This window comes from Choloepus didactylus, chromosome 11 (assembly GCF_015220235.1).
Source record: "Choloepus didactylus isolate mChoDid1 chromosome 11, mChoDid1.pri, whole genome shotgun sequence".
In the NCBI taxonomy this organism is placed as follows: domain Eukaryota; kingdom Metazoa; phylum Chordata; class Mammalia; order Pilosa; family Megalonychidae; genus Choloepus; species Choloepus didactylus.
The window spans coordinates 4,404,317-4,431,367 of record NC_051317.1 but is presented as its reverse complement, the minus strand read 5'-3'; the positions used below and the strand labels follow the sequence as shown (position 1 = coordinate 4,431,367).

Here is a 27,051-nt window from a genome sequence, read left to right as displayed (position 1 = left end):
CAGAATCCAGACTTCCCGAGGACCAAATCCCACCTTTTCTACTTACTGGCTGCATGACCACAAGCAAGTTACTTAGCCTCCCTGTGACTCAGTTTCCTCCTTGTTAAATGAACACAAAAATAATACCTACCTCATCGGGGCTTTGTAAGGCTTACATTCTACAATTCTAGAAAAGCCCTTAGCACAGTGCTTGATAAAGGAAGGACTAAATAAAGAATATTCTTACCATGGTAGGTTCAGGGCGTACAATAGTGAACCAGCCAGATGTAGTAACTGCCCTTACAGAATACGCAGCAGGATACCCAGCCAAAACCAGTGCAAATGAAATCATTCAACAATCATTTTACGGTCAACCAGCCTTCCAATGTCTACATGAAATAAGGTTACCAAATTAGGAATAGGGAATGAGGAGCATCTCAGCAAAAATAAATGAATTACCTAAAGCCACTTATTAAAATGGTAATCCTCCCACATAGACAAGACAGTCACATGGGCACCTGTGAGGGCATTAGCTACACACACACACACACACACACACACACACAAGAGGAACCTGAAACAGATTTCTCAGAAAGACCATATAGAGCTGAGTCACCTTCACCCAATGAGAGTTGGCTCCTGACTCTTACAAAGCACAGGGCTCTGTAGAAAGGAAATTGAAGGTCAATCTTAGATCATTGGCACTTCGTTAAGGAGGATGTTCTAAGTGGATGGGGCTTTCTCAGAAGAAGAAATACAGCCTTCCCCTTAAATCAAAGCATGCTGCCTAGAAGCCCCTAGCCTGGCTTGTTGTTTCCTTAAAGCTATCAGATAATTCACCCAAGGCTTTTCAGACATCATAGCTTCTGCTAGGAGATTGAAGAACCCAAAGGTAAACTTGCTCAGCTCAAAATTGTACCTAGAACTGATCTTGCCCTGAGCTGACTTTCCTCCATCCTAAAGGCTCAGTCCCTTACCCCATTCTTTGCTAGTGAGAGGTTTTTGGGTCGTGCTCAGGGATCCTCCTTGGTTACTTGGTAGTGAAAAGGTCACTCCTGAATAAGGAGATAGTGTCTCATGAAAAAAAGTTGAACTGTTTGACTTGCCTACTTTAGAAAATATAATTGAACTTCAGCTTTGGGAGGCTCTATCTTACGTTAAAGAGTCTAACAGAGAATAAATCTATAGATAAGTTGTGTTTGTTGGTTTGCTTGTGTTTCTGGTTTTATTGTTTTCCTCTGTGTAGAACGTTCCAGTAAAAACTGTTTGTTCTTGCTGTCTGATAAGTTCAGCCTATAGGTACTATAGCAGATTTATGTGGTAGTAAGAAGACATTACCTATTACTTTGTGTAATAAACTGCCTTCCAAACGGAAGAGAAAAAATGGGTTGTGCCTTGACTGCAGAGATAGTTTAATAAATATTTACAGGAATCAACACTGTTGGCTGGTGGGAGATTGCAGAGAACCTTAGATTCCAAATTTTCATTACATACTAGAGAGATGCAGATGTTAGAAACTGGTTATAGTATGCCTTCTAGGAGGAAAGCACTCTCACCTTGCCCTAGAGAGGGGCTCGGACCAGCTAGTTAGCCTCGTGCCAACTCTCTAATATCAGATTCTCTAGGGAGCTTTTGGCAAGAGTGGAATAGCAATTTGATCCTTGCTGAATTTTCTGATGAATGCCTTTGGTCCCACCCAGGAATCTGTGTGGTAGATAAAAATGAGTAGTCTATATGCTTTACACACCAGACAGCCAGGCAGCTTTGACACTTTGTGGAAAGTGTAGATGCTTGAAAGGGATTCTCATGGGGATGGAGAGCCATCTCCATGCTGCATGGCAATGGGGCTCAGGGGTGCCTCTGGGCATGGTCAATGCTTGCCTCCAGTTCTTTGTACCTCCATAAGAAGCTTTTCAACAAGTTGTGGTAGATGCAAAAGGGGGACCTGACTGGTTCACACCAACTCCCTGGTGGCAGGGTTGCTAGATTAAATGCAAGGCACCCAGTTAAATTTGAATTTCAGATAAACAATGAATTTTTAGTAGAAGTATGTCCCAAATATTGCATGGGAAATTCAAATTTAATTGGCACCCTGTATTTTTATTTGCTAACCCTGGCATCCCTAGTTTATGGCCATGTCTATACTCACCCCCTTCTTCCAGTCTGTATTCACCATTGCCTTCAGGTCACAGCTGAACACACACAGGGCCCATGGTATTAGCTCACCTTCCTGGCCATCAGGTTTAGTCTGGGGAATGGCTCCAAGCTCAGCCAATCAGAGTCTCTGCCCAGGATGTCTCAAGGTGAAACCGGATTTGAGAAGCTCCCTTGTCTCTGGTGGCCCCAAGTGGTCAGAATGTGAGTCCAGCCCTCTCTGGCCATGGTCCTCTCCTCATGGAGAAAGTCCATTGACAGAAAATAAAGACAGGGATTGATTGGCCAATGATTCCTTCTCTTGCACGAGCTACCTTAACAGCCTTCCAAATTTCCTCTTTTCTGCTTATGTCTAGTCAAGCTGCTCAGCTCCCACTCCTTCTGAGTTCAGCATCATGAACTCCAGAAAAAAGGAATTTGCCCTGGGAATGCTTGTAGACAGGGGTTTACAATCAGATGCCCCCATCACAGCAGAGCCTTGGTGGAACGCCAGTGGATCGTCAGGCTTTGGGAAGTTCTGTGCCTGATAGTAGGAAAGGGAACACAATCACTCTGCCAAAGGGAATGCGATCCCTCTGCAAAACGAAGCAGAGATCCCCCAAGACGGGCCTGCCTTGGGCCTGGCCACAGAGTGGAGGAGGGAGCCGTCATTTCATGCCATTCCAGGGCCCCCAAGATGCCCTTCTGACCAAAAATATCTCTCCCCCTAACTGGAACGATACCTAAACATTCCACCGTAGAGTTAAGTCCTTAATTCTCCCTACAACTGCACACCTTTCCATGGTGGAAAATGTGAAGTTGTTATTGAGAAGGTTGTGGATGAATTAATACATAAAGTTCCTACAGATTTTTCTTAAAGTCAAGTCAAGTGGCTGATAGTTGGAAAGCAGAGTTCTGAGAGAGTTGGATGGGAGTCTGGGAAACTTCAGTTTTGACGGGGAACTGTTCATACAAGAGGTACTGCTGATTTTGAAGGTGAGCCCTGGATCTCTTTGAGAACAGGTCATTCTCAAAACAAGCAGAATGGACCCAAGCCAGGTACTGGAGTAATGAGAGGAGAAAGGCTGAAAAGGAAATTCCCCTGCTTCACCACTGCATTTGGCCCTGAGTCTGGGTCTGGCATTTTTTTCCATCTTTTCACCCTGGCTTGAACTATTCTTTTCCATATTGCATCTTCGTGGCTGCTTCTGACGACATCCCCTGCTGTTGTGCTGCCTACACCTGGAGGGAGGTGTTTGAGCTTTCTCACCTCCACCACCTTCATGGAAATAGATAGGAGGAGCTTGTGCCTTTCCTTTCATGTTCTCTTTCTCTAAAAGAGAACTGGCCTTGCCTCATGCAATACCAGTGGTTCTCACACTTGAGCATTCATCAGAATCTTCTCAAGGGCTCGTTAATGCACAGTTACCTGGGCCCCACCCCAGAGTTTCTGATGTGTGGTCTGGAGTGGGGCCCCATAATTTGCATTTCTAACAACTTCGCAGATGATACTGCTGCTGCTATTCCGGGAACCACAGCCTGAGAACCACTAACCTAGACTGGAAGCGTTTTGACAGCAGGGACAATGTCATTAATCATTGTATCCCCAGATACCTAGTTCAGGGTTAAGCACAGAGTAGGTTAGTAAATGGTTGTAAAACTGAACTCTCCCAAGTTCCACAAGCCTTTTCCCTATTGCAGTATCAAGGCGAATGATGTAAACTCCCTGAATTTGCAGACAAGTTAAAAACAGAGTCTATTGCTATTTAATGTGGTGTCTCCAGAATACCTGTACAGGAGAGGGTTGAAAGTGGCAATCTGGGTAAAAAGAGGGAGGTTGGGGGATGGGGGGCTTTACTAGAAGCTACATTTGCATAGGAAACACATCATTTTTACGTAGGTTGTTTATTTGTGATAGCTTTGAAGAATTCTCCTACCTACCTCTGTCTGCACCCCAACTGCATTGCTGAGTGTTGCCACTGATATCACACTTGCTAGAAATATGTGAGCCAGGTCAGCATGGTCTGAAGTTCCCCCTGAAAGCATCACTCCAGTAGAACAGCGTGCAGAGTCAGTGCAGTAAGGTGGAAAAGCAAATGAGATCCAGAATCTCTGCCAAGATATTTTAACTCTTCTGGGTGTCTATAACCTCTGCTATAAAATTAGTCTGGAGGAGGTGATCCCTAAGTTTTTCCTGTATAGGATTCTGTGATTTTTAATTCAAAAGGCAGTCTGTCTCCTATTTAGGAGTAGGCTATTTGCTTGTAACCTAGCTATTTTGGAATTTTAAAGATATGTTTCTCCAAACAGACAGTGTTGCTTCTGGCCAGTCCACAAAATAACTCTTGTTTCTTGGGTTCTTGTTCTCTGTGAGGCACTGAGCTAAGTACTTTGCATGCACTATTTCATTTATTGTGGCAACTCCTTGAGAGGCAGGGATTTTTAAGATTCCCATTTTAGAGATGAGGAAACGGAGGTTCTGAGAGGTTTAAAACAACAGCAACTTTCCCGGAGCCTCACAGCTACTAAGAGACAGGACCTGGATTTAAAGCCAGATCTGCCTGATTCCAAAGCTACTCTAACCACAACCACCATGTTCTATTGTTTCCCATGAAAATACATTTTATCCACATTGCATAATATAGAGCCTAGCCTTTAGGCAAAAGACTGCTTTCTTTTTTCTGGCACTTGAACTGCAGAGGCAAAAAGCATTGTAATTAAGTGCTCTGAGCCAGCATCCCTGCATTCAAGACCCAGATCTACCATTACCACAGAATGACCTTGGCCAAGTTGCTTAATCTTTCTCTCCCACAGTTTCTTCTGCGATGAAATGGGTATGAAAAAAGTACCTGCCTCTAGAGCTGTTGTATTAAGTGATTAGTATAGTAAGTTGAATCATGTGAAAGTGCTGATATTATATCATATTTGACCTACCAAATATGGCAATTTTGTGTGGTTCTAAATATTTGAAATGCTTGGAACAATGGCTGGCACACAGTAAGCGCTCTATTACTGTTGGCTGTTATTCCTATTGAAACACGCGTTGAAGGTTGGCAGCATCTGGTGTATATAGTGGGTGCTCAATGATTGCTGGTGAATTTGTTGGGTTAATTAGAAACTGGGATGTCCAGGAACACAGCCGTGGTGGTCTGGGCTATGCAGAGCTTCCAGGGCTGGGAGGAAGGCAGATGGTGTGGGAGAGGGCAGTAAGGGCTCTGGGGTTCTAACAGATTAGAGACTCTCCAGAGGCAAGGCTGGAGAGACCTCAGCAAGTAAGACTAACCCCATGGATTAGTAGCAGTCCTGTACTAATAGCAGTCCTGTAGCAGTCCTTGTCTTCCAGCCCTGAAGAATAGGAGAAAAACCCTCAAAAAGGAGGTAGGGGTGGGGTCCTAAGTATTGTGGTTTGCTTGTCTTTTGCTTTTTCACAGCTGAGAATAATGAGAAATGACAGGCAGGGAGAGCCTCTCTTCCAGGCTGTTCATCTACTACTGTTGTTTTTTTCCCTTAGACTCCTATGCGAGAAAGCAAGAAAAAAAAAAAAAAAAACAGAAATAACAGTGGGTCTTTGGGAACACAAAGGCAAATATGGAAGATCTGATGCCATCTAGCATGGGGTAATGTTTCCCCGAGTATGGCAGGCATATCACTGATAGGCTACAATATGACTCTGTATGGTATGTGGGAAACCTTTATTTGAATAGTTATGCATTTATTTTAACGTATTAAGAAACTATGTAACTAATACTTCAAGTTTTTCACTTTACAGAGATTATTTGGGGATGAGGCTAAATTTATTAAAGTTTGAAAGGGATTGATTTTTAGATGTAAAGAAATAGTACAAGCAGAGCTCAGATGTAGTAAAAATCATGAGGTTAGAGAAAGATTATCAGGGTGGTTAAGACACATCTGTGGTTTGATTCTGGGCTCCGGCACTTAGTAGCTATGTGAGAGTAGAGAGATTATTTAATCTCTCTTAATCTCAGTTTTCTCATTGGTAAAGTGGAGATAATTCCTACTTCAAAAGTGGTTCTTTGGTGATTAAATGAGAAAATGCCTTCAAACAGGGAGCAGTTGAGAGAGCCTGGCTCAACTGTGAATTCAGTAGATATTATTTGTTACTATTACCATTATTATTCCTGCCTGGCACATTGGAAGAGCTCAATCAATTATATATTTTTAAAGACAAATTTCCAACCTATTTTTTCTAAACCTTATGGTGTTTGGTAGGGCATATCTAAAAATAAAGGGCCTTCAAGATGCCCATGGTTCAAAGATGGATGGAGGAGATGATCAGTAAATAAATAATAAGTAATTACCATGCAAAGCCATAAATGCTGTAAGAGCTGGATGCAAAATATCCTGAAATCACAGGGGAAGACATATGCCTAGAAGAACCCCTTTAAGTCACAAAGGTCCAGAACTGCTGTGTCCCATGACCAATAATCCCATAACCAATAACCCCGTATGGCGACTGAGCACTTAAAACATGGTTAGTGCAACTGAAGAACTAAAGTTTTTGTTTTAAGTTAAATTTAAATGTTAAACTAAAGCAATATAAATTATTTTTCTGTTAAGCACACATTGATTGTTTTAATAGAACCACACTTCACTTGAACCATTGAAAATCTGACATCTGATTTGAAATATCCTGTACATATAAAATACAAACCAGATTTTGAAGACATAATGCAAAAAAAGTAAAATCTCAATGATTTTTATATTGATAACATGCTGAAATAATAAAACCATAAACACCATCTTTTTAATATAGTTTGGATATTGTTTTGAAAACATGTCAGTAAATTTCTTTTTACTTCATATGGTTATCAGAAAATTTTAAATTGCATATGTAGCCCGTGTTTTATTTCTATTTGACAACCCTGGTCCAGAAGCAGAATGCGAATCACATTCAGGGTAGAGAGAGAGATAGACCAACAAACATGGACATTTCAGAAGGGTGACCCAACCTCACTGACTTTAGACAATTCTTTTCAATATATCTGGGAGCAAAGCTTAAAGGACCTGAGGACACTGATTAGGAGGCTATTTCTGCATGTGCAGAAGAACAGAGGTGTCTCTGAGGTTTTGTTCTAACTATGGAATCTTGGTAGAGTTGCCAGATTTAGCAAATTAAAAAAACAAAACTGGCAACCTTAGACCTTGGGCATGTTGCATAACTGAGCCAAGCCACAGTCTCCTCATCTGTAAAATAGGGATAACAAAACACCTACCTCAGGAATGTCTTGTCAACATTAAATGAAATCTGATGAGACAATTAGTAAAAGACAAATTTAGAAATTTTAGCCTCAAAAAGCTAAGGAATGAAAATGAAACAAGTTGGGGAACTTTATAAAGATGCTCTTCTGTCTTAGCTCCAGAGAGCTCTCTGTCCTCCCTAAAGCTGGAGGAGAAAGCAACCCCCACCTGAAAGTGAAGTGGATTATACCTAGATTAGGATCTTCAGTAGGGTTATGATGAGGAGTAGAAAGCAAAATCCATGGAAAGGGGTAATTATTATGAACTATGTCAAATGTCTTTCTGCTTATGCAATGCTTTGTATAAGCAAAAATATCACATTAGTCTACAGTGTGCTGCCAATTGAAAGAAATGTGTAGCTATAGCATGAAAGAGATGTATACAACTTGAGTTTCACACAAAAACCCTGAAATTAGCTCTATGAAGTAAATTGTCACAATCTCAAAATAAGCTTAATTGTGTCATTTATCTAATTGCAGATGAAAGTATAGTTCTTTTAATTTATACAGGTGGCTTACATTCCACAAAGAAATTATCTTTGTTTTTTCCAGATTAAGCTTTCTCCTACTAAGAAGTTGACCATGTTGATATAAGTTTTATTGAATATATCAGATGGTTAAGAGGACTACCACATTTCCAGGATTTTCATTCCCTGCTATGTGACCAGGCTGTAGGAGATAAAACTCATTCTTTTTTGACGCCGGTGTTTCTTTCCGTGGAATCAATCCAGTTTTAAATGTTTCAGGTTAGCCATGTGAAATCCACTTAACTAAAAACCTTTTAAGAGAAAAATCCAGCCCAATTTGCTAATACAAGATTTTGTATTTCTGAGCTAAAAAGAAAAAAAAAATCCTTCAGCTAACCATGTCAAAATTAAAAATTTAAAAGGACACTGGCAGCCTCCCCATGTGCCTAATTTGACTTTGCTGAACAAAATGACCAAATTGAAATGAGAATTACATACAGGATTTGCTCAACATCCTTTATTCTTCAACTCGTTTCTCACTTCTGAACAATTACCAAGACCACGTGCAGGAGGGAACACGTCCATATCGACCATGGCATCATCAGGCCGGGTAGATATTTTAAAAATTGGTGATTTTAGATTCTATTTGTGAATAAAATCCTGCGGTAGAAATAACTTGTCGTAGAAACTCAATGTAATGACTATAGGAGCATAAAGAACCATGATGGCCCTTTTGTTGACTAATTTTATTAAACAGGTTTTTTTGCTCATTCCCTACCTTGTGAGACATAGTAATAAAAATATCTTAGATTAGTGAGAAGAGGAGACTCCCCTGCAGTCCTTCATTTTTCTGTTTCATAAGGCATTGCATTCCACAGAGGCTTCCAAATTCTTCTCTGTTATTCTTCACAGAGATTGAATAGCATAGGAGAGAGAGCCCTAGATCGAGAATCAAGAGACCAAGTTTGAATCCTAGTCAGGCAGTTGCTGGTAGCCATGACTTTGTGTGAGTCATTTCACCTAAGTCATGTTCAAGGTCACCATCTGTACAGCAAGGCTCTAGACCCAATGACCTGGAGATCCATGCTGGCCTGGGCTCTGCTGTTCTAATGTGAATGCTGATAAGGAAACCAAAAAGATTTCTCTGTAGGGGGGTGCAGGCAAATGGAGGAAGATCTAGATGAATGCACACACCCCATTCTTCACTTGTACTGTCCTGCTGCGAGGTAGGATGGTGCAATTCTCAAGAATGCAGGACTTGGGTGTCACACAGCTGTGGTTCAAATCCCACCCCTACCACTTACCAGCTGTGTGGCCTTGAGCATGTTACTTCAGCTCTTCAAGACTTAATTTCTTCTTCTGAAAGATGGGGAAATAATAGACGCACCTCATAAAATTGGTGACAAGTGCTTAGCCCAGTGTCTGCCATACGCAAAGTGCTCAATCAATTTTCCCCACGATTGCCTTGGTTATAATGGTGAAATGACCCAAGATCCAGCAGGAAGCGAGTAAGCCACATTACTTGAGGGCTTCTTTGTGCCTGAAACTCCCTGTTCCCCAGCTCCTTTACACCTGCAACAACCCTATGAGGTTGGACTGGTCATGCCTTGCCCTAAAGGTATGTAATTATAGGGCGAGGAAAGGTAGCATCATGACGGAAAGCCTCTGCCCGCTTCCAATACCAGCTGCCCCTCCCACCAGCCCTGTCAGTGTGGGCAAATTTCCCAACACCTCTATGCCTCCATTCCCTCATCTTTAAAATGGGAATAAAAACGATACCTATCTCTAGTTATATTGCAGGGAGTAAATGGGTAATGCATATCAAGTGCTTACGACAGTGCTGACATGGATTTGGTACTAAAAAAAAAAAAAGTTAGCTTTTACTGTAGCTAAGGAAAGTGTTTGTGAGTTGTAGCACAGGGATTTGAAACCTGATGGGAATGTATCTGGTATATCCCAGGGTCCCAGGATAGAGAGAGAGTTTCCCCTTTCCCATTTTCCTAACCCCTCGCCCTCCACCTCAGCCTTTTCTGCCTGGTTTCAGGCCGCCTGGCCGTGCACTCCAGGGTTCAAACTGAGGACTCAGTTGAAGCAGTTTGTTGAAGGCTTTCTGTACTCAGGAAGGGGAAAGAGTCCGGACCCCTCTGTTGTTCGCTGTAGCCAAGTGCAGAAACTGCCCTGGGAACCGGATATAGCCTCACAGCCGCCTTCCTCCTGACCCCCTCACCACTCCTGCTCGCAGAAGGCTATTTTCCACAGGAGAGTTTTCCCTCTTTGTTCTAGCACACATTGCACATCTGCCGATCGATATGACATCTTATCCTCTAAAACATTCATAATGTCTGCTTCCTAGGATTCTGGTGGCCGCACGCCGTGTGCAGCCACCTTCGCCGTCTCTTTGTAGTTGGAGGTCTCGCAGACCTGCCTCCTCTTCAATGGGGCTGCTGGTTGCTGTTCTTTAAAGAAAAACAAATATCATTTGGGTTGTCAACACTGAATGACAAGCTCGGTGGGGGCGGTGGGGAGGGGAGGTGTTTAGGTATATGTGTGCGTATCGTGGGGATGTGTTTTGTTATCACAGAAGCTCTTAAAATCCCAGACCCAGAATAAAAACCCACCGATATTATCATTTTCTAAAGGTATTTTGTGCACGTGGGTCTTTTCTTGGAGAAAGAAAGGCTTTTCTTTCTTTCCCAGAAAAATAGCAGCAGGAATGGAGTAGTCAGGGCTGGACAGTGATACCCTGGGCGGCTGATGGCTCCAGGTGTGTTTATCTGCATGAGGATGAGTGTGCTCAGCAGACAATGAGATGCCTGGCCACAATCACTGTCCTGTGCATTCCTGGAGACTCCACACAAGGAAAAGGAAGTAACCGTGAGCTCACATGTGACTGTGTGGCTTATCGATCTACCTAGTGTAGCTGACAGCAGGAGGGCCTTGTTAGAGGTCACCTCGACACACCCAGCGCCACACACCCACAGTGTCAACAGCCACCACCCAGGAGGCACCTACTGCTGCAGTGGGTTTGCTAGGAGGAGGGGAGTGATGGCACGAGGTTTGGGGTCCCTGTGCCTCCTGAAGCTGCAAGGAGCCCGATCGTGTCCTCCAAACACAGGGGCTGATTAATCTCATAGCTGTACCATCCCGAGCCTGTCATGAGAATAGATGAAAGCCCAGGTCCTCCGTGTGGATTTTTCTTGTCTCCAGAACATACTGCTCCCTGGTCCCAAAGCTGCGTCATGCAGCTGTCACCTTGTTCTCGTGGCAGACGTGCAGAAGGGGGGAGAAAACCCCTCTGCTTTTGCGAGAGACTAGAATTAGGAAGGCAGCCGACAAAGTCCCTGCTGAGGACGAGTTAGGACGTGGCTGGAAGGTAAGAGGGTGCCCACAGCAATGTGAAAGCAGGAGCATTTCTCCAAAGGCCGGATCCAGGAATCATATCCACGACTCATGCTTCCCCTCATGTGTAATTCCTGGCCGTAAGCTTTGCAGCCATTTTGGAAGCTGCAAGATGGGAGCTGGACAAAGGGAAGTCAGTTTTCAGGGCATTCTTGGGAAATCGGTGCACAGATCCCATTACTAGTAAAAGGATTTGTGGGCGTCACTTCAGGCAGTGCTTTGAAAATTCATTCCATTCAGTCTATTGCAATACAGTCTGGGAAAATAAGGGAAATCACTTCACCAAGGTGTTTTGAAAGGGATTTTTTTCATTCTCCTCCGAGATTTAATTTTTTAAAATTCCTTTAAGACTTAGAGCATTTCCAAGAATGTTATCCCTCATGGTTTTCTTTGCATCCCTTATTTTATGTAGAAGGTAATTTTGGCTCTGACAGCAGTCCTAAAAAGGATACAATTAAAACATTGCAGCAGCCTCCCCTTCTCTTCCAGGAGGAAGCACTACATTCCCAAAGGATAATATGCAAACTAACCAAGGAAGAAGTCACCGAACATCTTGATTGTAAGCCAGCCTGAGTGTAAATTGAAGTGGCCAAAGAGATTTATTTTATATTTACAATGATGGGTCTTTTAAGTTAACTGGTGTGCCAGTTTCAATGTATTGTGTCCCCCAAACGCCATTATCTTTGATGTAGTCTTGTGGGACAGACTTTTGGTGCTGATTAGATTTGCTTGGAATGTGCCCCACCCAGCTGTGGGTGGTGACTTTGGTGGGATACTCCCATGGAGGTGTGACCCCACCCATTCAGGGTGGGTCTTGATCAGTGGAGCCATATAAAACATGCTGACTCAAAGAGACTGAACATGAGTGCAGCTGTGAGTGACGTTTTGAAGAGAAGCAAGCTTGCTGGAAAGGAATGTCCTGGGAGAAAGCCGTTTTGAGGCCAGAGCTTTGGAGCAGACGCCAGCTGCCTTCCTAGCTGGCAGAGGTTTTCCGGACGCCATTGGCCATCCTCCGGTGAAGGTACCTGATTGCTGAGGTGTTACCTTGGACGTTATGCGGCCTTAAGACTGTAACTGTATAGCCAAATAAACCCCCGTTTTATAAAAGCCTATCCATCTCTGGTGTTTTGCATTCTGCAGCATTAGCAAACTAGAACAACTGGCAAACCTGTTAAATATGCATAGAGGACTAGCAGCTGCTTTCAAAGGGAGGAATCCATTTAAGAGTGAGCTCTGATGATATTTAGAAGGTAATTAGCAAGTAATAGTTAACCTGCCTTGTTTCATCTTGGCTAAGCAGTGGTTTACTTAGGAAACTCCAAGAGCCCCCATCCTCCAGGTGAGTGGGCGTCGCTAGCAAGAGAGCACGGTGGTTAGAAGCTTTGGCTCTGCAATTATACCTGTCTGGGTCTGAATGCCAGATTTCCTATTTACTAGCTGTGTGATCTTGGGCAAGTCACTTAACCTCTCTAAACCTCAATTTCCTTATCTATAAAATGTAGATTACATTACCACCCCATAGGATGAGTATGGAAATGAATGAGCTCTCATCCTCTTCAAAATCCTCCAGGGGCATGCCATCTGTTCTAGTTTGCTAATGCTGTTGGAATGCAAAACACCAGAAATGGATTGGCTTTTATAAAGGGGGTTTATTTGGTTGCACAGTTACAGTCTTATGGCCATAAAGTGTCCAAGGTAATGCATCAACAATCGGCTACCTTCACTGGAGGATGGCCAATGGTGTCCAGAAAACCTCTGTTCGCTGGGAAGGCACATGGCTGGCGTCTGCTCCAAGTTCTGGTTTCAAAATGACTTTCTCCCAGGACTTTCCTCTCTAAGCCGCAGCTCCTCTTCAAAATGTTACTCTCAGTTGCTCTTGGGACATTTGTCCTCTCTTAGCTTCTCCAGAGCAAGAGTCTGCTTTCACCAATAGACCTCAAACTGTCTCTCATCTGCAGCTCCTCTCTCAGCTCTCTGTGCATTCTTCAAAGTGTCCCTCTTGGCTGTAGCAATCTTGCTCCTTCTGTCTGAGCTTTTATAGTGCTCCAGTAAACTAATCAAGGCCCATGCTGAATGGACAGGGCCACACCTCCATGGAAATTATCCAATGAAAGATCTTGCCCACAGTTGAGTGATCACATCTCCATGGAAACATCCAATCAAAAGTCTTCAACCCAATCAACACCAATACTTTTCCTGCTCACACAAGACTGCATCAAAGATAATGGTGTTTTGGGGGACACAGTACATTCAAACTGGCACACCATCTCACCCAAGGTAAATGGCAAAGTCCCTGCAATGGCACCCCCTCCCTAGCAACCCCCCTGCTGCATTTACCCTCCATTCTCCCTTCCCACTAACTCTACTCCAATCTGGAAGGCTCTTCCCCAGAGGTCACTGTGGGTTGCTTCCTCACTTCCTTTAGGTCTTGGTTCAAATATTACCTTTCACATAGGCATCCCTGACCACCCTGCTCAAACAAAACAAAACAAAAAACCCCTTTCAATTCTCCATCTCCCATTCCCCTGGCACTCCCTAACCCCATACTCTGCTTTCCACTTATTATTTAGTTTCTTTGTCATCTCCTGCTAGAATACAAATTCCATGAGAGCAAGGACTTTGTTTTGTTAACTGTTTTATTCCTGGTACCTAGGACACACCTGGCCCACAGTAGGTGCTCGATAAATATTTGTAAAATGATAAATAATGAATAAGTGGAGTTAAAATAATTAGTACCATGCATGTGGCACATTGTAAAATAAATGCTAATTGTCACCATCATCATTTAATGGACTCTTTTGCATGTGTTAATTTTAACTCATTTGGAGAGATATCTTTACAGGTTGCCTGTGCAAGCCCAGGATTAGCCTGTGCATTTAGTCCTGATCATTCCACCACTGTGCCCCTCCATTCCCACAGCAGTGGCACTTTTGGAATTGGCTATATTTCCTGTGGAAGCCCTGCCATTGTGGATTAATTGGCCAATGCAGGGGCAGGGAGATCCAACTCTGATGATACCTGGTCCATGAAGGAGTTTTTCCACCTTGTCTAAGGCCCTTTTGAATCTGACCACATGCTGAGCCACAGGAGCCGGCTGGCTTGCCTCCCTCCTCCCACTCCCTAAGCTCTCCTTGGGCTGAGTCTTTCATTTTCAAAGGGAAAGCCCCATCTCTTCCTGGGGTTATGTATCGACACGCCTGATCTTTAAAGATACCCCCTGCTCCTGGGGGCCTGCTCAGCAAACACAGAGCATCCGTGGCCTCCATGTTTGCCCTCTTTGACAAGCAGGAGCTGAGCAGCTCTCTGGGAAGTGTTGCTGACATATTGATTGACTCTCTTGTCAGGCTGATCCTCCGCTGACCAATGAACATGGAAGGTTCTAAGTGGCACCCAGCAGGGCCCACACATACCCTAATTACTATTTCAGACAACCCCCATTCCAAGCTGCCACCTTTCAAGGCATATCCTCTCCCTGTCGTTGCTGGAGAATGATCAGTCACCAGCAACCCATCCGGCTCTCTTTCTCTCACTTTGGCTCCCTCTGAGTATTTCTTTTAGAGCCCATCTGGCACAAAAATACCATAACTTCAATAAGAAAAACAGCACCCTAACTCCAGTTCGGTTCACTTATTATTCTTGCTGAAATCTGGTATCTGTGTGTGGTCTGTCCATCCTGCCTTGGTTCATTTTCAGGGTTCTGTGCAAGTTTTCTCCAATTAGCCAGGTGGATACATTCAGACTTTGGCTGCCTATTGTGTTTTTAGTGGCTGACTTCCCAGCTGCCACCTGGATTACACGAACTTCTACTCTGAGCCCTTCCCCATCCCATCCTTGCTGACCCTTGGAGCCCCAATGTTCCAACTGAGGGTCTCTCTGGAGCGAAGGCTGTCAAATCATGATAAATTGTGCATTTGGGCTGTTGGTGGGAGTGAGTAACTTTAGGGAGATGGCCTCCCAAACTCATTTCGCTTCTGACCCTGAGATCCAGACCTTTTGGGATGAGCTGCTGGAGCATTAGTTGGGGGGATGGGGGGATCTCTTAAAATGTAAGTTGATGAGGCCAGTGTTCACCTGAAATCTTGAGGTGAAAAAGCAATACCTCTGGCTGATGTGAGTCTTCTCAGCTTTCCTCTTCTAGCGCTGATAGTAGATCCAAATTGGAGATACTATGACACAAATGTTTAAAGAGCTAATGTGTGCTAGCTGGATTTTAAAAGGATCCTAACACAATAAAATGTAAAGGAATGCACAAAAATCTGTTGTATGAAAATAGCATTCCCACTTTAAGGCATTTCCTTTTAAGTGAATGTATTAGGCAAGGCAGTCGCAGACATGCTGCTGTAACAAAGAACCCCAAACTCTCTGTGGCCTACAACAATAATAGTATATTTCTCAGTCATTTTATATTCCATCACTGGTCAGCCTTGACTCGGACTCACATTATCTTCACTCAAGATCCAGGCTGACTGTGTGGCTGAGAGTAAGAGGTATGACAAAGAATATGCTGGCCAAGACATGTGGCCGTGCCTGAATTCCACGGGGTGACAAACTGAAACTCTCCCTCAGGAAGAGACGCTGACTATGGTTGTGCTGGTTTGAATGTATTTTGTCCCCCAGAAAAAGCCATATTCTTTGATGCAATCTTGTGGGGCAGACATATTAGTGGGGATTAAGTTGGAACGTGTGGATTAGGTTGCTTGCATGGAATGTGCCCCACCCAACTGTAGGTGATAACTCTGATGAGATATTTCCATGGAGATATTTCCACTGATCAAGGCCCACCCATTGAGGGTGGGCCTTGATCAGTGGAGCCATATAAATGAGCTGACAGGCAGAGGGAATGCAGTGCAGCTGTGAGTGACATTTTGAAGAGGCGCTACAGCCAAGAGGGACACTTTGAAGAAAGCACAGGAGCTGCAGATGAGAGACAGTTTGAAGATGGCCATTGAAAGCAGACTCTTGCTCCAGAGAAGCTAAGAGAGGACAAATACCCCAAGTGCAACTAAGAGTGACATTTTTAAGGAACTGCAGCCTAGAGAGGAACATCCTGGGAGAAAGCCATTTTGAACCCAGAACTTTCAAGCAGATGCCAGCCACATGCCTTCCCAGCTAACAGAGGTTTTCCAGACATCATTGGCCATCCTCCAGTGAAGGTGATCGATTGTTGATGTGTTACCTTGGACACCTTATGGCCTTAAGACTGTAACTGTGTAACCATATAAACCCCCTTTTTATAAAAGCCAATCCATTCCGGTGTTTTGCATTCTGGCAGCATTAACAAACTAGAATAATGGTAGAGGGTTCTTCCTTAACCACATGAGTTTTGAGACAGGGACAAGTTTCACTGAAACTCAGTTGCCCAAAGAACTTGCAAACTGGTCACTGTGACATATGAAACAGATAACCATCTCCAACTGTAATCTCCCTTTGATTCTGAAATCCCCCTACAGCCCCTCACAGTCAACAGTCTCCTCTTCTCTTGGGAGGTTCAGAAGCAAAGCCTCTCTCTGGCCCATAAGAAGCCATTATTCTAACTGCAAAGGGAAACCTTTACAAAAGGTAAAAAAGAGGGATTGATTGACAGACTAATTTCTCGGCCCAACTCATAGAGCAAATCAGCAGAGCAGAATAAGAAACAGGGTTCTCATTAGTCAGGAAACTCATTTACTCCACAGCTACCTCAGGTCTTTATCCTACGGACACTTAAGTCCATCCCCACAGGCCAGAAAGAAATTCTCATTTTCTTACCCAAGTAAGAGAGAAGGGAGGCTGATCAAGACAAGAAAAAAAAAAAAAAAAAAAGCAAACAAAAGTCTGTTTCAGACACACACACCCCCCAACAAAAAACAAGAGAATGCGGTTACACCCCTGATATAATTCTCACTTATTTACTTAACGTTGAATTCAACAACAGAATATATGTCCAAACTTGAGTTTCATTTTTGTTAAATTGCTTCTGCTGGGAGGACAGATCTCAGGCTCAGCAGATTTGGCTTTTCCCCTTTTCCCATCTCCATTTCACTTTCTTGTTTTTCTTTGCACTTCTGGGAGTTGTCTGAAAAGTTACTTGCATATGCTGACCCCAATCCTTTTCACCTCAGCTGTGGTTTTCTTGATTCAGAGTATTTTTTGTTGTTGTTTATGGAAAGATTCTGTGGAACCTAAAACAAAAAAGGTTGGCAGTGGGGGATCGGAAAGGAAGGCTTCCTCAGAAAAGAGAGAATACAGCTTCATGACTGCCCTCTTGATTTTCAGTAAGATTAGGGTACTGTTGGCTTGCTTTTTTCCCAAAGCTGACAATAGCAATAGGCTCTGTATCTTGGAATGACAAGATTGAGTACTCTAAGAAAAGAGCATCTTTGACAAGAATATTCATATTGATGGGGCACTAGGGAGGTTGTCATTTTTACTTTTTCTTGGTGGATCCACCACTTCCTTCTACAGATGCGAGAATCAAAGCTTTGTTAGGTCTGGCCCCAGCTGCACCTCTAAGACCTGCCCACATCTATCTTAAGACACACAGGGACCCTCCCTGGAGAACCGCAGCCCAGTGTAGAAGCAGCTGGTTCAAGGCAAGCCCTGATAACCCAATAGTATCAAATTAAAAAAAAAAAAATCATTTAAATAAGAAACCGCTAATTTCTTGGCCCTCTTCACCTGGTAATTACAAATCAGAAGTTATCGTTACCTTAAAGAGGCCACGATTAGTTGTCATTTCCTGGCCTCTGTGCAGTGAAAATATGTCATTATTGGAGGCAGGAGAATCTGGTCTCTTCACGTAAGTAACCTACATATAACGGATAAACTGCAGGAGAAAATAAGGTGCTACAATGACAGAAACTATACAGTAAATGTCGCTTATTTGTATTTATCATCTTGAACACTTACAACAGTGGGACTCACACTTCAAAATAATGTGTAGAAGGACAACATGGTTCTGAGATTGGGATGCGAGAAAGAAAAAAGAATCCGACATTTACACAGGGACACCTAGCCACCTTAATCTGCGGCCATCAATCTGAGCTTCATTGTTTGGAGATAGGTTTTTAACCTTAATAGAATGCAGCCTGACTTTAAGTGGTGGTAGGCATGTAGAATTAATTGCTGTGTGAACAATTTCCTAAGCATTGTTAATTGCGTTTCCTGTGGTTGATTGTTTCTCCCATCCCTGCATCAAACTCAGAACCTTTCTCTGTCAACAGCCCTCTCCCCCCTGACTGTGCTGGAAACGTAGCAACAGCGTCAACCTGTGTCCAGTTGAGACGCCAGACAGATGCAACACCCCATTATTGTCAGATGGGAGATATTCAAGAGAATTAACTCCTTATTTATTTGCAAATGAAGCATTTCTTAGATAAGGACTTGGAAAGAATAGCTGTGTTTGAGATTTGCCTTTTATTCTACTCAGTATAAACAACTCACCATGAACTGTTGGAGGTGGGAGGGGATTGAGCTTGCTACATATTGGGGGGAGGAAAAGAACCCAGACCCAGTGATGGGGGGAAATGGAGAAGGAAGTTCGTGTTTGGAGGTTGAGGAGTACATGGAAATAAAACATGAGCTCTGTAGATGTGTTTATCTCCTTAGCAAAGAAGAGGCAGTGCCTCAGAATTCTTTGTCTTATTCTATACTCTGGAGAAGTGTGCATGAGAGAAAAAGAGTGAGAGAGGACTTGTAATATTTTCAGGAAAGGACCCCATCATCAGACTTGTGAGCTTTTTTCCACAATGTGCTGAGAGGTTCATCTTATCATGAATAGGAGTGGAAAGGAAAAATATTTTTAAAGTTGGAAACAGTTAAGAAGATGGGCTTTTAAATAGGCCAATACAACTGCAGATTCTGCTGGTTGCATTGGTATTTCGGTGCAGGAACGTCAGATCAGCAGGCTGGTACCACTTGGGAAATCTCATGCTGAAACTGATTTACACTGTAAATAGTTTTGGGGAAAAGAACCTTGCCAATGACCCTGGTCTACCAGTCTAAAAACAACTGCGTCCAGAGCATGGGAAAGGAGGGATGTGATGGGCCAGTCCCTGTTATGGCAACTGTGATTGCCAAGGTGCATTTTCCCCTCCTTGGTGGCACCATTTCAAAGGTCTGAGCTACGTTTTCTCCTCCCTCCTCTGTCCACTATGGGGGATCCTCTTCCCCTGAGGCTTTGGGCAGCAGCACACAAAGAGAAGTCCTAACTGCTCAGATAAACAGGCTTTCTGTATTTAGTTAATCCCTGTGGCCTATGGCAAGCCGTTTTTGAACTGCAGCTTCCTTTAAAGGCAATCGCTTGGAAAAGGCACCTGGCCCTCCCCCTTGACATTTGCATTGCTGAATTATCTATTCACATTTTCATTACTTTGTGTCTCCTGCAGCAATGCATCTGCTCGGACTCAATTGGCAACTCCAGCCGGCAGATGGACACACCTTTAACAATGGGATAAGGACCGGCTTACCAGGAAACGATGATGTGGCAACAATGCCATCTGGAGGCAAAGGTGAGGTTACAGCTGCTGCTTGCCCTCTTGAGGTCACAAGAGAATTCAGAGCTCTTACCGGCTGGTTCAGGTTTTTTTTTTTTAAATCCAAATCTCAGAAGGTATGAAAAAAGGAAAAGAAAGGGGAAGGAAAAAAACAAAAAAACAAAACAAAACAAAACAAAACACATTGCCTTTCCTAGGTGCCCCTGTTAAAAGCTGTTTGCTGTTTCTGTGTGTTAGCTGTGCTTGGCTGGAGCCACTGGGAGCTGGCAGTTGCCTGCTCAGAGCCACGTGCATACCTATACTATCTACAATGACTGGCGCAGTCTGGAGCTACTTGAAAGCCTCCCAAGGCCTGGGCAGAAGCGGCAGCCACAGCAGCTACAGCAGCAGCTGGAGCGGCAGCAGCAGCAGCAGGAGAACGTCCTGCCTAATCACAAGGCGGAAGCAGCAAGCAGCACATGCCAGTAGACTAGATCCCTTCTCCCTCAAGGAGAGATGCAGCCTCCCTGGGGAGGAAGCACTGCCTGGCACAGGCATAAAAGAGAAATGCTCATTGCTGTTCCGCTTTTGGGGGTAGAATAGAAAGGAGTTTTGACAACTCAGGAACAAAGCTTCTCTTCTCAGAACAGTGGAGAGGACAATAGAAATGTTTATTGAAGCAATCAGGCAACTGTATTCTTGCAGGGAAAAAAAATAGGTGCTAACAAGGTGCTAAAAAGGAGGAGAGAAAACGGAACCGTGGGGAGGCGGGGACAGGGAGCAATTAAAAGACAACAGCAGCCAATGGCACAGTTCTCTGGCTGGCACATGGCAGGGTATTGCTTAATTCAAGATGGAAATCACAAACAGGAGAGATTGCATTGAGGGTTTTCTCCAATCACAGAAATTTTCCACTCTGCCTCTCAGCACATAGAGCCGGTTCACCCCCACATTTTTTAAAATACCCCATGGGCATAATTCCAAGAAGGGAAAGGAAATAACATTTATTGGACACCTATTGTGTGCCAAGCTTAGCATTGTTTAACTTCAGCGACTCTAAAGAGGGGACAGTTACCTCCCAAAAACTAAGGTCCAGGATATTTTAGAAACTTACCCCACAATCGAACAAGTAGGCAGGTACACACCTGAACTCAGGTCTGAGCTCTGTGCACCAGGACATTGGCGTTTTCCTTCCTTCATCCATTTTCCACCTAACGGTAGAAGGTGTTCTACTGTCTCCTATTTAGAAAAGTTGCTCAGAGAAGATTCCAGAATTCATCTGCCCTTAGAGTTGTACATTAGTCATCATAAGATGCTAATGTTGCTTAAATTATTCTCTCCAGACCTGTCCTAAATGCTTCAAGTATGATTTTTTTTTGTCTTTTTATCCAGTCTTTAAGAATCGTCCAACCTATCATAATCATAACACTAAATTACCTTTAAATAAGCATGAAAAAGTTTTATCTGAAGATGAAATTATATGTTTTCTATTATCAGGTAAGTAAAATTAGCCCTAGAAAATGAAAACTATATTTGGCCTTACCTGACCATGTTGTGCCTTAACTGACCAAAAATGCTGGAGCCAAAATTTATTGGCCTCAGATGTGTAATCTCTTCACCTCTAATGGCTGACTCCATCTACTCCTTCAATTCCTTTATAGCAGTGGTTCTCAGATCGGGGCGACCCCCCACCCCACGGCTTTTGACAATGTCTGGAGACATTTTTGGTTGTCACAATTGGAAGGGGTGCTACTGGCATCTAGTGGGTAGAGGCCAGGGATGCTGCTAAACATCATACAATGCACAGGACAGCCCCCCACCACAAAGAATGATCTGGACCCAACGTGTCAATAGTATTGAGGTTGAGAAACCATGCTTTAGGGGTCTCTGTTATGTTTTATCCATAAACTTCCTCTAATCTATGTCAGCATGCCATCCCTTCAGAAGAAATGCAGAATACACATTTGAAAGTGAATGTGCATAGTCTATTATGAGGCACTGGGATATGTTTTATATGTGTTTACATTCTGAAATTATATACAAATGCTTTCTAAATATTGTCCTCCACAGTGGGAATCACTGCTATGCCCATTTGTGATTAAGCTCCAGTTTTTACTCCCACCTCCTTTTGGCATCCCAAACTGGCATGGGCAGAGAGAGCAGGAAGAAAGCTCCTCTCGGAGAACAAGTCTTAACCAAGAGTACAATGTCTGTAAATTAACAAATGAGGAAACATTTTCTGTTAAGTCTTTGGAAAGACTTGAATTATTCCCCACAGATGCAACACACTTTTGAAAATATTATTGAAGTCATAATGTCACCAGTTCATATATTTTCCAAATGAGTTATGGGACAGACAAAATGTTCACTAAATCATTTCCCAGTGAATTTTCTCAATAAGATAGTTATGAAAAAGTATGAGAATTTAAAATTGCTTAAAGTTGAAAGTAAACTTCCTTTCTGAACACCAAAAGAGTAGTCTTCGAGTGAGTGAAAACCTTAAGTCATTCTAAAGTTTGGGTTATAAAATGACTAGAAAGGTTTTAGCTTTCTCTTACACACACACACCTAACTCTTTTAGAGGAAGTGACCTTAGATTTCTTTACCCAGTGACCTCGTTCCTGCCCCCTCCCCAATTCTATACATTTGGATAACCTGAATCGATTCCAATCGACTACTTTTCCAGCATTTCAAAGAGGCAATCAAGATATATTGGCAATAAGTTAATTAAATAAACGCCCCTCCATTTTGTGTGTGTGTGTGTATGTGTTGTGTGTGTGTGGCATACAATAATCCTTCTCTCCAGTAATGTTTTAATCAAGATACACCACACCACACATTGCCAGGGAGGTTAATCTTATTAAGCAATTATTGGGTAAGTACCCTGCAGGAGCAAATTAAAATGTAAGCAAAACACTGGCATGTGAGTCCCATCTAAGATGGTACATCAATAGAGATTTCATTACCTGGTCTTTAGGAGTGTTTACATTCCTTAGGTTTGGAAATGAGTCTAATAGACAGGCCAGCTACACACTCTGATATGTTAGTGGAAACAAAGCACTTGATTAATTGGTTGAGAGAGTATGTTCTTTGGGTTTTATCTTCCTTTCCCTTTCCATTTGTTGTTGTTCCTGGTTTATTTTTTCTCCTCTCTCTGTCTTTCAATTAAACCTCAATGTGTTGGTTTTTGGGTTTCCCATCAAGAAGAGCAAGCACGCTTACTGCCGGAATCACACGCCATCTTGCATGTATTTCTACATTAAAAGGAATGAACTCATAAATCTTCATTACAACAGTACAAGCACTTCTTTATAGTTCTGGGATTAGATAAACCTTGAGAAGGAAGAGTCAATACAGGATTCTGACCTGGTCAAACAACCTAAGGGAGTCCAGTTTAATTGGCTGAGTCCAGAGGGCAAAATACACAAGAGCTTTTAAAGGACAGATACTATGTACCCAGTATGTCCACCGATTTTAAACTCCCAAGTAAAATTTCATAGATCATTCTTAAAACCTATCACTCAATTTTAAATTCATGGTGTCTTCTGTATGGGTCAGCAAACTACAGCCCATGGGCCAAATCTGGCCAACTGCATGATTTTGTAAATAAAGTTTTATTGGAACACAGCCATGTTCATTCTTTTACATACTTCCTGGAGCAGTGCTCCCACTAAATTGGCAGAGTTGAATAGTTGTAACAGAGACTGCTTGACCCACAAAGCCTGGGATATTTACTCTCTGGCCTTTTATAGCTAAAGTTTGTTGACCATACTATATCATCCCCAAACCCATTTCTACTTTCCTGGTGACACAAATTATAGGAGATTAGAAAGAAGAAACCAAACTCCCAATACATCGGTTTTTCCTTCTTGACCAAGCACTGGTTGTAATATGTTTTTAGTAATGCTGCTTTGTAAGATCCTCTATAATATGACTCTAGAATCAGGCTGGCTGGATTCAAGCACCAGCTTCTTCATTCAGGAACTGTGTGATCTTAAGCAGGTCATTTATCATCTCTAAGCCTCCAATTCCTTATCTGTAAAATGGTGCTGCCTCATAAACTTACTTTACTATCCTGTCCAGGATAAATGAGACAATCCTTGTCAAACACTGTGTGCAGTATCAGGTACTTAGCCAGCAGTCCATGGATATTCGTAGTTGTCACTGACGTCATCATTACAACTCTCAGGTGTTCCATTTAACAGGTCTCCATGGGCTGCCACTTTTTATGAGGTGCTGTATTTTCTAAAGGCAAAGGCTGCCTTTGAATGTCAAGATAAACAATAACTCCTCTTCATCTTTTTCCTTTACCTCATAAGGATTCGAACAAACCCCAGATGAGGATTTCTTCCCAAACATTTGCTTGATGAGGTCAGTGGGAAGCAAGACTTCCATTCAACAGGACCAATGTGCAGAGCAAGTTGGCCCATAACCTGCCACATTATTTGTTTCGGTGTAGCTTGAGCTCCGTCATTGCCAGCCTGTCTGTTTTAAGCCCCACCATTCTCGGTTTATAACTCAGCTGTAAACATTTATTTGTGCCTGGAGCACATTTCTTTCCTATCCTTTGGAAAAAAAAAAAATCAGAATTTCCAGATGGTATGCAAGTTGGAAAAAAATGGCAAAGACTGTTATTCTGTTTAGAAACATGTTTTTCTACACTTGCCCTTTCAGCAAAAACTTCATAATGATTTTTACTAGTTGGCTTAATGCATGGGACTAGCAGCCAGATTAGCAGGGAGGTTGGTAATTCTTCCTTTGGCTCTCGGCAACCTCTCAATGAACACAGCCCAGGGTTTCAAAATTATCACGTCCCTACATGGGGCTTTTTCAAAGTCAGTAAACTTCCCAGAAGGGCAAGGGGTCATTATGTTTGAGCCAAACATCACAATACATGAAAAGACTATGCAACTATGGCCAAATATACCAACTGCCTTTGTACTGACGCAACCGTGCCCCTCATTTTGGAGGCCATGTTGCTCTACCATTGTTACATCTATCAAAGTTAAGTGCATCACATTGATGGAGTTCTAGCTTCTGACTGCCACCCACCACCTGTGCTAAGTTGCACAGTTGCTGTCATACATGGCGTCATCATGGCTTGACTTGCACAGGTGAAAAACCTTCACCAAAATATCAGGTCTCCGATATCTGCATGGGTACGTACGTGTTAGCATAGGGTCTGAAATGCAGTTAGCATATTGTTTAGGTACGTGGGTTTCTAGAGTTGGTCAGATGTTACTTTCAGTCCCAGCTCCACCACTTAGGAGCTGTGTGGCCTTAAGCAAATCACTTTGCGTCTCTACCTCAGTCCTCTCATCTGAAAAATGGGAAGTCATAAGGACATAAGGAGATTACATGGCAAATTGTAACCACCCAATTAATAGTAGCTGCTATAAATAATACTAATAAACTGAACTGCATATCAATGTGAAAGCAAGTTTCACCTGAACTGTCAGATGTGTAAATATTAATGCTCTTAGTGGCAAAGGGTTGACCATTTTTACCTAAGGCCACAAATTGAGATTTCAAAAGAGGTAAAGGTACATCGAGCCCCAAGAACTGAAGGATTTTGTAAACATCGTTTTGCTGTGTGATGTTGTGTATATCATCACAGGAGCAGTGGCTTTCAGGATGGAAATCTGTTCCTAAAGAATAGCCAGCCAGCATCAGGGTGAAGGCTGCTTGGCTTCTGATGACTTGAGCAAGCTATATTCTTGGGCAGTGAGTTTAAGATCCTTGGAAGAATCTTTCCACTTATCTCTTGGTTAAACAGAACCCTCAGATGGTTGTCCTGATTTCCAAATAAATGGAAACGAGGCGTAATGACTGAAGCAATGTTCAAAATTCAACTTTATTTGCGATAGATAAAAATATGTGATGCAGAATAATCTGCAAGGCAGATTTATGCCGAGGTGCCTCCGGAGTTTGGTTAAGTTTAGAAGTATTAATATGAGGCTTCATTTCCATGGTATGACTATGAGTCCATTTTCTTTATCTCTTGTTTGGGGAATAGTTTCGCTGCTTCTATAAATGAATTATGGCAACATTTTCTGAAATGATTAGCTCCTAATGTGGCTATGGAAGCCTGTCATTTTGCTCAGCATCAGTCTTGTTTAACTGGTTGAAATTTTAGGTACATGTTTCTGAAATAGGCAATATCTTCACATTTTCATGAGCAATCTTCCGTGGAGTTACAGAGTTGGGCTATCCTGTGAAATTGATCATTAGAGTGTTGCCTCTAAAAACCCAGAAATCTCATCTCTAAGCTGGAGATGAACTAGCCAGAACTATCTACTTCGTAGGGCAAAATGATCATCATCTCTTTGTGCTCACTGTGCAGCTCATGGACAAAGCAGTTAGGAAAGTCTGTCTTGGAGATATGGACTGGACACACTCATACGTGCCTGACACCCTGCCTGGACTTCTACAGAATGATTATGGAATGCTGCTCACTGCCTTCCTGATGTCCCCAACCCAAGCCCACCCAAATCCCTGGGACCCAGAACTGCAGGCTGCCTGGATAAGTGATGGTGCAAATGTGACATACACTCCAATTCTGATGTTGATCAAAGATTACCTAGCACTATAGCAGCTGCTCAATAAATATCTGTTGCATGAAAGTACGAATGGATACCATTGCTTGAGACATTCATTAATAACCGTTGTTAAATAAAATCCACCTGCTCTTTACCAAGGCAGGCTACACAGAGCTGCCCACATGAGAAGCAGCTAGAATACAAATCAAAACCTGCTATTTGGAGTGAATGATCTTAGGACTTTGTCTTTTCCGACCACAGCACCTAATCCATGCCCCTCCTTGTCTGTAGACACCACAACTGACCTCTCACGATAGATTCATTTCAGCTGTTCTGAAAAATGACTGTTTCATTATGTCCCACCGCACCCCTTGGTCCTCTTTAGTTCATTATGCATGCACCAGGCAGCCTCTCTTTTCATTAGACCATCACAAATTTACCCTTTGAATCTGGGATAAATACTTAATGCTTGTTTTTAAGTGACACAGCAAGAGACAGGATAGAAAGAGGTAGTACCACCTACAAGTCAGGTACTACATGTGTTCCTCTGTTTAATCCTCAGAAGCACCCCACTGTACAGATGAGTGTACAGACTCAGAGAGGGGCAGGGACTAGCCCAAGGGCACACAGCTAATAATTATCAGAGCTGAGATTCAAACCCAGGGCTGACCAGCTCCATTGTACCTTGCCTCCTTGAGGTCTGAGAACTTCTCCAATGTGAGGATTCCCATTCTACAAGTACAGAGAGAACCCTAATTACTTTGTTTCCTTTGCTGCCTGTCTCTCACTGGCCTCCTGTTGAGAACTAGCCTGGCCATGTTGG

General features: G+C 42.9%; 1 protein-coding gene across 3 annotated transcripts in view; it reads left to right on the top strand.

Moving 5' to 3' along the window:
• TENM2 (teneurin transmembrane protein 2) overlaps nt 1-27,051 on the top strand; it is a 1,024,030-nt gene that overhangs the window by 742,736 nt on the left and 254,243 nt on the right. For all 3 annotated transcript variants that reach the window (XM_037799530.1, XM_037799532.1, XM_037799531.1), the window contains one exon: nt 19,603-19,725. In XM_037799530.1, coding sequence (XP_037655458.1) covers nt 19,603-19,725 — 123 coding nt within the window. The remainder of the gene's footprint in view (nt 1-19,602; nt 19,726-27,051) is intronic.